Source organism: Salarias fasciatus, chromosome 11 (assembly GCF_902148845.1).
Source record: "Salarias fasciatus chromosome 11, fSalaFa1.1, whole genome shotgun sequence".
In the NCBI taxonomy this organism is placed as follows: domain Eukaryota; kingdom Metazoa; phylum Chordata; class Actinopteri; order Blenniiformes; family Blenniidae; genus Salarias; species Salarias fasciatus.
This window is the reverse complement of record NC_043755.1, coordinates 6378214-6390524: the sequence shown is the minus strand read 5'-3', so window position 1 is coordinate 6390524 and position 12311 is coordinate 6378214. Positions and strand designations below refer to the sequence as shown.

The following is a 12311-nucleotide window of genomic DNA, read 5'->3' as shown; positions in this document are numbered from 1 at the left end:
AATTTCTCTCTGAGGACCACATTTTTTTAGTGAGTGAACCTAATTGCGTCTGTGAAGAATCAGTGAAAGCCACAGTATACCAGTAATTGATGGCTTTATGCCAACAATGCGCCTTTATCATCAAAGCAGTTCTGCTGAAGGCTGCGAATTTGAGGTATTCCAAGTGTTTCCTGAGTCAAAAGAAACAAGGTAAAGCAGATTTTAGCTCATAGTCCACAGATGTGGAACAAACTTCATGAGCACCTGAGGACTCTTTACACACTCATTTCTTTTAAATCAGGCCTTTAAACAAAATTTTCTCAGGCACACAATAATGCATTTTACTAAGATTATTAATCATCTTCTTTCAGTGTATTTCTTTGGTTTTCTTGCAAATCACAAAGCACCTTGCAAAGATGCAAAAATCCTTTGAAAAACAGGTTTTCTTGAACTAAAGATCAAACCAATCTTAACTAAACCTCCACATTTGAGAGAAATGGTATTACTAGTCTGAACATTATCCGGTATCGACACTCGGGGTGTGTCTGTGTCAAAGACAAATTCACTCCGAGAGTTCCTGATATTGGATCCACATAAAAATGTGGGGAAACCCAGACTGTCAGTGACTTCAACTCTTGACCAGTGAATTTACTCAGTTCAGAGGAAGAGGTCCAAAAGCTGAAGGTTCATCTTCAGGATATTCCCAAAATATTACAGTAAGCAGTTTGGAAAAGAAAAAAAAAAATAACCCAAAAACATGAGTTTCGATAGTTGCTGGTGGAAAAAGCATTAAACATAAGGACAACACTGCAAAGCCTTTTTTTTGAGGTAGTAGCTGTATTCAAATGATTGACAACACAATCAGCCCCTCTCCACCAGTACCAATGATTCAGCTACAAAAAAATGACATTATTATTCAGGAAATGGTCTTCGTATGCAGCACTCAGTCAAATGTTTTGATTAAAAGGTTCAACACACGACCACAGACGGCTAACACTGTCAGAACGCAGCATCTGTCTTCGTGTACGCCTTCTTACTCAAATGCTAAGCACAATAAACTAACCATACAACAAAGCAGGAAAACCATCCACTGCGTATTTTCAGAGATTTGTTTAGGTTTTTTTTTGTTTTTTTTTGCAGTTGTGCGTGTGAATACAGAGTAGAGCATCATGGAGACTTTGACTGTTAACCGTTGGGAGCAGTTGTAGTGTTTATTATATTTAGTTCTTGAGAAAACAAATTGTAAAAAACAAAAAAAACACAAAAAGCACCAAAAGTAACAAAAAAATTAATGCTAGAGAAGATAATCAAAGATTAAATACATTTGTAACCACTTGGCTCCTTCACACAAGCTGCATCAAACTAAGGCAAATACGTCAACCAAAAAAAAAACAAAAAACAAAAACAAAAGAAGCACCAAATGTTAAGGGAGATGAGAAACAAAAAGTCCTACTAACTAATGAAGAAATATTCTTCTCATCAAATTAGTGTCCCTGTTCTTTGTTCCAGGTAAAGCAGGTGATTTTTATTTTCTCTTCCTGTCCTGAGAGCACCGTGGACAGTACCTGAAAAAAAACAAAAAAAAAAAAAAACGATAAAGGAGTTACGACAGTCAAAAACAACTTGTCACATTTTGAATTGTGCATACAGATAATAGCCTCGATTTAAAATTCAGCTTAGAGTTTTTTACCATTTGCCTCTTGGTTTGGTTGTCAGGCCCACACATGCAAAATGGAACCACTCAATGGAGCACTGAAAAACACAAAAACACAGAAAACGCTGTTAAGTGCTGTACGAACGGAGCTCTCGGCTCAGACAAAAGCACAATTTTCAAAACACCATCCATGAACAATTCGCTCAAACAAAGCCGTCATACAGAATACATGGAGTGGGACTGATAAATCACTTGTTCTGCCAAACGTGACCTTATCCACAGAAGCTGGCGCACGGAAAGCCATGACCTATAGAACTCGTAAATTAAGGTTAACTTCACAAAACTAATGTAAGATACAGTCTGTACATATGCCGTATTTACTATTGTCTGACACATAACCTCAGAGTGATCTTAGTATAATTAATCTTCTTGATCATGACCATAAAATTGTACAGCTCTGACCTTTCAGAAATGGTTACAATATCATTATTAAAATACAAAAACAAATGGACGTTTCAAATTCATAAGTTCATTGACAGAAATAGAAGACAATGTATAGAATTTATCACTGTTGTACCAGAAACAACCAAAATTTTTTGCAACTATTAGCTGGCTGTGCAAAATGAATAAAAACAAATTTTAAATCAGATTTATGAGACTGGATTATCGTACATCAATTCTTAAAGGAAGTGTTTTGTTTTACTTTATTTAGCTGGGGGGGTATTGTATCATCGGGATTAATGCATGTTCCTGGGAAATTTGAGTTTGGATTTAAAATGAAATGCCGTCATCAAGGACATTCACCATCAATAGAGAAAATTGATTAGCCAATAGAAAAATAACATAGAAATCAGTTTAACACACTGAATTCCAAAACGGGAGACTGCCCTGCATACCAGCTCAATGAGACTGATAAAGACTCATACAACGAAACTCACGTCGGTGTTGTCGCAGCCGATCATTTCGCCATAAGAGACTTGATGACACAGACAGTAGGTGGGCTCGTTGGGGTCCACAGGCATGTCCAGAACATCGGATGGGTGCACATTCCCAAAGTTGGAAGTGGGGCTGTTGAATTCTCCTCTGGTGTTTAAATAAATATGGTATGCATGCAAGAAGGAATGCAGCAGTGAAATTATGAAATACAAACGATAAACACAATCAGCAGAAGCAGGTGAGGAAAGACAACATACGGCTGAAGGAGTTTGACTTTCTTCTGAGCACTCTTAGGACTCCCATCCTCATCCGAACTCTTCACTTTAGACCTCGTTTTAGCCGTCTTCTTTTCCTTTTGTCTGGAGTCGCCTGGAGTCAAACATGATATTCAAATGCTTCACTGAATATAGATTCACAATCAATGCAAAAATGAAGTAGAGAAAACTCAACTGTGCGCATCCACACACACACCTTTCTTCCCCTTACTGGAGGTGGAATCATAGTCTGTGCTCTCGATCTGCTTTTCCTTCAGGTCAGCCTCGAACCGAGCAAGGTCCGTGTCCAGACGCCTGATATGTTTGTCGACCTGCAGAAATTAGGAGGTGAGCTGAATGAATCGGATCTACAGTTTATATTCATCAAGAAAAGTATCAATGCGCTGTTTATGGAATTCCAAGTTAAAATCAGGATACCAACCATTTCATAGGTCTGCATAGCAAGTTGCACTTTGTCATCTCCAAACTCCTTGCATTTACTGTATGACTGCTGAATCTGCCTCAGGATGGACAGCTTTTGTTCAGAGGAGAGAGTCCGAGCATTTGCTGTGTATTCTTTAGCCAGAGAATCTATCTGTCCTTTCAGATCTAAAAAAAAAAAGAAAAGAAAAGAAAAAAAGAAACCAGAAATTCTAAATATTAGATTGACTGCAGTTGGTGTTACAGAGATGTTTCAATAATGCACAATTGACAAAAATCAACAGAACAATATACTTATACCAAAAGAAAATATGAAAGTTATATGACAAACTGATACAAATAAAATATAACAAACTGAAACAGACTGCGACATAAAGCAATCTTGGATGAGGAGGACAAAAGATAATCTGATGAAATGACAAAAAAAGATGACAGAGGGTCATCCAATGAATTAGAAAAGTGCAACAATGAGATATAAAATGTTCTAAAATACAGAAACAAAGCAGTGCAATAACTATAGGTGCAGAATTAACACTCAAATCCCTAACAAGCAAAAAGTTGAACAGAGGAAAGAAAAAAGCATGATGGAAGCAAAACAATAATAGCTGCAGGTGACAGCCACAAACTACAACACAGTGCACCCATGGTTCTGAACCTTTATACGAGTTCAAATACTAAAGATAACGCAGAAATGGGAAAAAACGCTGTGATGTTAGAAGCGAGGGTTTTAATTTTCCGAGTTGACATAGAAATACTGATCTCACCCTCAGTGCGTTGATCCAAGTCCCGCATCAGATTGAAGTTCCTCTGCAGCTCGAAAGGCAGGTTTTCTATGCCTGGTGAGAGGTAGAAAAGAAAAATACAGACTTTATTCCACTCATCAGAGAAATCCACAACAGTAAGTGAACAGGTGATCGCGATGGAGGCTCGGTGTGTGTAATGATGCTACGGATTCAATTAGCATGCAACATGAGCTTCACGTGTCACAATAAATGCTGCAAAACAAAACCGACTATAAATATCAAGTGACTATCAAACATATCTGCAGAGTTGATGTAAAAGGACTGCGTTATGATTTCGAACAACGTCCTTTATTGGCTTGGTTGTGACGCGCTACGATCCAGCAAGTAGACGGAGCCCAGCCCTGGTGGACGGCTGGTAGTGGCTACAGTGTTCGGTTTGGTTCGGAGGCTGTTCGTCAGCCATGTTGCACTTAGACTGACTAAAAACAGCAAATATACTAAACCGGACAAATTGCTTCCAGTACCATAAAAGTGCAGTAAATGACCTACTGTCCAAATAATGCTCAAGGTACATCCCCGCCGCCATCTTGGAAAATGTAAACAACGCGGCTTCCGGTCTCTGAAATGGAAACACCTCATTGGCTAATAGCGAGCAGCCGCACGAGAGGTCGCTCCAGAAACAAGTCTGCTCCCGCCTGCAGCAGTAGGCAGATCCGACAGATCACACCGTTTACATGCACAATATGAAACAGATGCGTCAAGTGCAATCAATAAAGTTTCAATTTTGATTTACAGTGCAAATAAACGGCACGGAAACTGTTCAGTTTCATCAGTAGTTCACTCTCCCACAAAGACACAATGCAACTGGAGAGCAAAAAGACATCCAGTGTAGCTTTTCTGTAACACTTAAATGGATATTTGTATGTTAGTCTTATAACTTAGTAATCAATGCATAATCTGCAATTACAAACGCTAAAGTGAAAAATGTATGTACACAATGCCCCACAATTTACCTCACATCAGTCATTAATCCATGTTGGGGCCACTGGAACTCCTCCGGTGATTAGTAAATAAAACAAGTGATGAAAACATTTCTCTTAAAAGATTTATTTCTTACAGGAGGGTGTCCCCATCTGTTACTCATCAATCAACATTAATATTCTGTAATACAAATAAAAGGAGATATGATTCCAAACAGATCATTGTTGAGTTCAAACTGTACAAGGCCAAGTGACAGTCACACTTAAGGAAACCAGCTCTGAAGGGCCTGAACACAGCATGCTGACTGATATAAATTCACATGATGGAGAGATGGAGTTCAAGGCTGTAACAAAGCTGGGCTGGGATCTAGTACATATTAACACTCATCGTGTGCTTCTCACCATCACTTTTTTTCACATTTTTTCAACATGTTCGTCAGCTTTCTGAACTTGTTTTTTCCCATCCGTTTTTTTGCTTTCATGTGTGTTTTTCTCTGTTTGGGCTTCTTTTTCTCAAACGGGCTTCCTTTGTTTTTGCCAGCTTTTGATGCTTGAATCTCATCCGTTTTCTCCGCCGCAGGCTTCTTGGCGTTTCCTCCTTTCGCCGCCGCTCCATCCAACTTGGCGATCTTTGCCTTCTTTGGTCCGATGGATGGATCCTTTTTGCCTTTCTGCTGGATGTTTGTGGCTTTCTTGACCGCTGTGCCGTTAGCTTTGCTCATTTGCTTCAAGCCACCTGCCTGTTGTGGCACAGTCTTCTTTGTCTTGAGGCTTTCGGAGGGTTTCTTCTCAGGAGGGTCAGTAGCGACAGCTGCTTCTGGTGCCTCCGTGCTTTCTTCTTCTACAGCAGGGACAGAAACAATTGGCTCATGATAAACGATAAATATCACAAAAGAAGATGGTATAAATAATGCATTCATGCAGACCGGAACTTCGCAAGTTCCTATTTACAACACAATTACTCAAAACCTCCCTCCTTAGTTGGCAGAAAAAGACTTACCTTTCTGTGTCGGTGCAGCTGGAATTACATTGGAGAACTTCTTCAGCTTGGCCACAAAGAATCCGTCCATGTTGTGGGAATGAGGGTAAAACCGGCGTGTGAGCTTCAGAGAAGGATGGAATCTCCGTTCTCTGAACCTGAAAGGGCGGAACAGTTTTTGATTTATAGAAATTCACGTAACTGTCTTACAACAGCTCAAAAACAAGCAACGCTATTCACCTGGTAAAGCCTTCCTTGCCAAAGTCCAGTCCTGTGGGAACCAGTTTGACGTTTCTCTTCTTTAGAGCGTAGTCCACCACCCATTCATTCTCCTCCACCTGTTGGATTAAAAGTCACTTAGTCACATCAAGCTCTTTTAGACCTTCTTAAAAAAAAAGAGAGAGAAAGTAAATATACCGTTATTGAGCATGTGCAGTAAACCAGATATCCTCCTGAGGGGGAATCGGCGTTCACAGAGTCGATCGCCGACAGAATTAGTTCTTTCTGCAAGTGAGCAGAGCGATTGATGTCCGCCTCATCCTGTCAGCAAAGAGCAAATTCCACAAAATATTAACACAGTATGAAACCAATACCTAGAATAATTTGCATGGACTAAGACATGGATGTTTTTACCTTACTGGTCTTCACAGCAGGATCTTTAGCGATGACTCCTGTGCCTGAGCACGGCGCGTCGAGCAGCACTCTGTCGAATCCTCCCATGACCTGCAACAAAACACGACATCAGTGCACTACACCCATCTTTTATCCTACTGCTGATGAACCCATGTTTGCTCGTTACCTTCGGGAACTGTCGGCCGTCGTAGTTGGAGACCACGGTGTTGGTGACCCCGAGGCGGTGGATGTTTCCCACCACGCTCTTCAGTCTGTCGGCGTTGGCGTCGTTGGCCACAATCACTCCGGTGTTCCTCATCAGCTGAGCTAAAGGCGACAGTCACATGAGGCAGGTGTCAAACACACAGCATGAGCACAAGAAGCAGCCTGCTGGAGGATAAAGGAGGCTGTAATGCATAAAAAGTAGCTGTGGTCCTGCTGTAGTAAGAGTAGCTACTTTAAAAAAAAGTGGACGTCTTCAGCAAGCAGCTAAATGGTCTCGGATACGACAGAAGTTTTCCCTTTGAAAATAGGCCTGAAAAAGCTTGTATACCTTACATCAGGGGGTTGATATTTAGCTGTAGGTGTTATGCCAAGTTCTGCATAACTAAATAAGGACATCTTGGCTGGGATCCACAGACACCCAACAGAGCTGCCAGTCAGCATAAAAAAAAAAACCACTTAAAAAATTACTTATAGAAAAAAATATCAAGGTTGAGCAATTACCACTCGCACTACAGTTCACATCCTTCAATTACGAACATCTCATGGATTAGAGAAGCCTCCCGCCTTACCGATATAGGTGGTCTTGCCTCCCGGAGCAGAGCTCATGTCTAACACCAGCTCGCCCTCCTGAGGAGACAACGCCATAACTGGGAGAAAGCTGGAGGCTCCCTGCAGCATGTAGTGACCAGCCAGGTACTCCGGAGTGGCGCCTGGTTCAGACGAGATGTTGTTGAGTTGCAGTGACAGCAGTCTCTTTCTGACATCCTCCATTGAAGACGGCGTAACTCACCAATCGGTACCGAGGAGTCGTAGATCACCAGGCCCACTTTAGACCATTTCCCCAAGGGGTCAAGGTTCACTCCTCTGTTGATCAAAGCCTAAACAAGGAAAATATTGCCACATTATGCTCGTGCTTGGAATATACGACACAAATCCCCCTCTCAAAAATATGTATATTGTAGTGAATTCCAATAAAAAGAAAATTAAATGACTGATGTTTTCCTGCAAAATACTTTTGATGAAACATTATTAACTCATCCACGAGTTACCTGTGCGAGGTCCCGTCTTCTGGTTTTCAGTGTGTTGGTCCGAATGGTGACGGGTCTAGGGATTTCATTTGCCTCGAGGAAATCAACCAACTGTAAGGAAATAATTTAAAAACATGTATTAAATCAGATGTCTACTAGTACGAGGGTGTCAAAGATGTGACGGTAGACGACTGTGCAAAATGTCAAAAACGATAGTTTGCTAACAACTGCGTAACTGCGTACATGTTTTCCTTCTGAAGACATGTACGTAGAAGGCTGCAGAAATAATGTGGCCAAGGCAGGCCTGACTTTTACCAGAGACAGACATTAGTCAACAATAGTTTGGAAAGAAATACTGTGCAGATTGAAGTTTTCAGATTAAACTAACTTTCTTTGTATATTCTAGGTTGTGCAATTAATTTTTTCTTATAGAATTATTTTGCACAAGTCTACAATTCTATAGGAAAAAGTTCATTAAATGTATACATATTTTTACCTCTGCCAAGGAGGTTATGTAATCACTGCGGTTTGTTGGTTGGTCTGTTAGCAACATTACGGACAAAATTATGGACGGATTGCAATGAAACTTTGTGGAAAGGTGGGTCTTGGGCGAACTTAGAACCCATTAAATTTTGGTGATGATCCGGATCACTGTCTGGATCCAGGAATTTTTTAAATGATTCTTTATCATTGAGAGATAGGACAGTCTTTGACATAGTTGGGCATAACTCAACAATAAATGACAAGGGGGCTTAGCAAAAAATTACAATGTAAGTTCTTCAATGACTCTAAGAGATATCAGCTGCTGATCCAGATCACGGAAGTATTCCGGATACCAGGATCCAGAACAGACAAAAATAGGGGGATTCCGGAGTGTCAGTCACTGTGAGGCAACACATTGAGATATGAACATGCAACAAACAGCTTTCTCCCATACATTGTTTGCATTGGGGAGAAATAAAATGTTTTTTATTATATATGGTGTTCTTATTGTTGTTGGTGACTGATTTGAGCTGTGGCGGAGGTCTGCGCCCTCTGAGTGCCAAATTGTAGTTTCACACTGATCTGAGAGAAAAGTCATGACTGCTGTGGTCTCACTGAGTCAGACTGAGCTACATCTGTTCCCTGGAATTGGGAGGGGTGTGTCCCTCTTCTTCTAGCAGTTAAACTCAATACATTCTCTCCTAAAATGCATGTTTAAACTTCTGTTGATTCATGCTACCTCTGAGAGCGGGAAGAGGTCGATCAGTTTCTCGATGAGGAAGTCGTTGTAGCTGTAGTAGGTGCAGAGATCTTGCTTCAGAAGAGACATGTAGTCGGCCCTCGCTTTCCCCTCTTCTCTTTTTGAGGAGAAATTACAAAGGACGTCAATGTTGTCCTTAATCCGTTGATGGATCGTCTTCAAGTCCAGAGGAATTATACCTGAGGACAGGTGAGGAGAATTAGGAGGATAATATTGTTGTCAGAACAGTTCCTGTAAACTGTGTTGGAAAATGTGCTTCTTGTTTAAATTACGAGATAAAACCTCTCACCCTCTTCAGCTCCTGGGAGCTTGAATGTTTCCTCTTCATCAATGTTGGCTTGAACTGTGCCTTCCTCATCCATGTCAGCATCAGATTTCTCTCCTTCCTCATCATCATCATCATCCTCCTCCTCCTCCTCCTCATCATCATCGTCGTCGCTCTCCGTTGGCAAAACATCTTTCTGCTTCTTGTCTTTCTTGGCAGCACGTTCAATAGGAAGAAGCTAAATTTAGGAGAGGACAAACAGAGTCACAAGATAATACTGACAATATCACCCACCATATGTTGGAAAACGCACATTCCTTATAGAAACCAGTCACGGCATTTTTACATGAACAAACAGACTTAAAATCACTGTTTTGTATGAAACTGAAGACGGTTTCTTAAAATCTGAATTTCTTATTCTGCTGTGAATAACCATTTCAGTTGCATTAGAGGACAAAAAGCCTTTCACATACATCTTCTCCATCACTTTCCTCTTCTGCATCCTCATCTCCACTGCCGTCATCAAGAGTACCATAGTCGTCAACCATGTCTTCATCGTCGTCGTCATCATCATCGTCGTCGTCTTCATCCTTTTTCACCTCTAATTTTGCATCCTTATTTTTTTGCTCTTTTCTTCCCTTCTTCGGCTGTAGCTGTTCCTCCTCCTCTTCATCTTCATCTTCCTCCCAGTGTTCATCATCGCTGTCATCCTCGCTCTCAGGCTCACCAAGTTTGCGCTTCCTCTTGGCTGGTTTTAACCATTTGCTGTTTTCATCAGTGAATCCTTCAAACAAAGAGTGAACATGAGATCATTAGAACTCTGAAGTTTCGTTGCTTTATTTAAAAACAAATAGATGATTGACCACTTCAGGACTACATCAAAAATAATTAATACACTAAAATAAGATTCATCACATTGGACCTGGGGCTTTAATTGATTACAGTCTGAACTTTTATTCATTGCACTCATGCTTGCTTAATAAATTCCACTGCTGCACAAGATTACAGTCTATTTTGTGTAATTGACCTTATAACCTGAAAATAGATATGAACTGATTTGTTCCAACACTAGCTAATGACAACTGAATTCTGGGAATATCATCAAGAGTACTTTGCATGTGTCTCAAAAAAAAAAAAAAGAAGAAGAAATCTTCAAAACTAAATCATATTTCCCCACTGTATTCTAAGCTTTGTTGACAACACAGAGATTAAAGTAGTTACCTTTCTTGGGCTGTGTCTCAGTAACATCCTGAGGCTTTTTCGAGCTCTGAGTTCTCTTTGCAGCCCTGAAAAAAGAAAACAAGATGAATGAACAAGATGAACACAAAGTAATGCAATTTTGTGTTGTGTGATTAGTTCACCATTTACCTTTTCCTAGCTCTACTTGACAGACGTTTTGGCTCTGTATCTTCTGCAAAAATTAAAAGAACAACCCAGTGTTAAACTTGCCATAATTACAGTGATGTATGCATGCAGTAACTTTCAATTTACAGTCTTCCTTATTTGCATGTGAGCTGGATATGAAGACAAAGCCTAACTTTACCATCAGGTATAAATTTGGCCAACTCTGTCTCTGCTCCCTTTTGCTTCCTGGCTTTTCTCCCCGGCCCTCTCTTCACCTTGTTGGTGGGATCCAACTTACGGCCCATCTTGCAGTGATGCACGGAATCTGAAAAAAGGAAGATAAGAATGTGTTTATTGCATGCGCAAAATAGTAATATGCATGGGTTTGAGTTGAAGCCCTGCTGACGTTGAGGTTTTTTTATCAGGCTTCTGTAAAACTTGATGAAAATTAGTTCATCTGGCTCAGGTCTCTTATAACAAGGATACATATTTAATTTTTACAAAACCAACCAATAATGTCAACATAAAGCTGACTTTACTGATATTTTCTAGTGCAAAATACAGTGTAATGTCTGAAAAACTTCTCTTAACACTGGTGCATTATGCAAGTTTTTACAAAGTCACTCTTAAGAGTATAGCTTTGAGAGAAATGCTTGCTGTCCGTCTGTCGGGTACATAACAGCAGCCAGACCTCCATTCTGCTACTTCCATGCTGGACAGGACAGGTTTAAAAAAGAGAGAGAGAGAGAGAGAGAGAGAGAGAGAGAGAGAGAGAGAGAGAGAGAGAGAGAGAGAGAGAGAGAGAGAGAAATCTGCTTTGGAAAAAAACAAATATTGTTAACTTTGAAAACATTTCACTGTCTGTCTGACAGTTTGGAAGGCCACATAGCAGGGCCAGTTTTGGTCCACGGGCCTTATGTTTGAAACCCCTACCCAAAGACAGAAGACCTGGCATATTGCCACCAATATTCACATTATCCTATTATTTGTAACTTTATGTTGATTTGAACAAAAATTTCACGTCTTGACAGTAAATAGACACCAACTGCGATACCTGCAATGTAATTATGTAACGATCGCCTGCAGGTTCATTTATACGAAAAATGTATGATAGACTATTAGGTCTAATACTGATTATAGGTTTCAGTCTCGGGCATCAAAACTCCCGATGTTACAATTACCGAAATGAAACGCTAACCACGTCGGCGTGATGTTAAAAAGAGAGCCTGCATTCACTCGGCGACAACAAGCTAATCGCATTGCGTTTTAAAAGGGAAGTTTTTGCCATCAGAACCGATTTTTATGTCCTAAAAAGATACAAACATATGATTTTTCAACCACTTACCAAGAAACCAAACACTTTGGGATTAAACGTCTTGTAAAACGCAGCACGGCGAAATTCCCACACGTGAAATTTACCTCAACACGTTGTAGCAGCATATCCGGCACGTAAAAGTGACGTACAGTGGCAGTCACGCGCAAAAAGATGTGCATTATTTTTCATAAATGCAAAATTACAGATGTAATTATAGTTTCAATCAGTTCCTCTTCTTTTCGAATATGCAGTTCTTTAGAATAATTTTTTTTTTTTTTAAAGCCCGAATTTAATCGGTCACCGTCTCGTGAAC

At 40.2% G+C, this 12311-nt stretch overlaps 2 protein-coding genes across 4 annotated transcripts; both read right to left on the bottom strand.

Moving 5' to 3' along the window:
• Positions 1-1121: 1121 nt before the first annotated feature.
• On the bottom strand, positions 1122-4619 carry ing4 (inhibitor of growth family, member 4). Its single transcript, XM_030103193.1, has 8 exons — positions 4557-4619; positions 4029-4100; positions 3266-3432; positions 3041-3155; positions 2827-2938; positions 2572-2716; positions 1670-1731; positions 1122-1544 (listed from the first exon to the last, which is right to left on the bottom strand). Exons 1-8 carry the CDS (start codon positions 4591-4593, stop codon positions 1505-1507), a joined length of 750 nt encoding a protein of 249 aa, XP_029959053.1. The 5' UTR covers positions 4594-4619; the 3' UTR covers positions 1122-1504.
• A 510-nt stretch (positions 4620-5129) lies between these two features.
• Positions 5130-12141, bottom strand: nop2 (NOP2 nucleolar protein homolog (yeast)). Of its 3 annotated transcripts, none has more exons than XM_030103096.1 (16): positions 12029-12141; positions 10883-11008; positions 10708-10747; positions 10561-10625; positions 9813-10123; positions 9364-9577; positions 9054-9253; positions 7853-7942; positions 7594-7681; positions 7373-7513; positions 6766-6905; positions 6600-6689; positions 6384-6506; positions 6207-6304; positions 5988-6124; positions 5392-5828 (listed from the first exon to the last, which is right to left on the bottom strand). In XM_030103096.1, the coding sequence occupies exons 2-16, from the start codon at positions 10986-10988 to the stop codon at positions 5392-5394; spliced, it is 2280 nt and encodes a 759-aa protein (XP_029958956.1). In that variant the 5' UTR covers positions 10989-11008; positions 12029-12141. The 3 variants fall into 3 exon arrangements, with proteins under 3 accessions (XP_029958955.1, XP_029958956.1, XP_029958954.1); XM_030103094.1 differs by having other exon boundaries at positions 10708-10750; positions 12029-12133; XM_030103095.1 differs by lacking the exon at positions 12029-12141 and having other exon boundaries at positions 5130-5828; positions 10708-10750; positions 10883-10988.
• Positions 12142-12311: the final 170 nt, after the last annotated feature.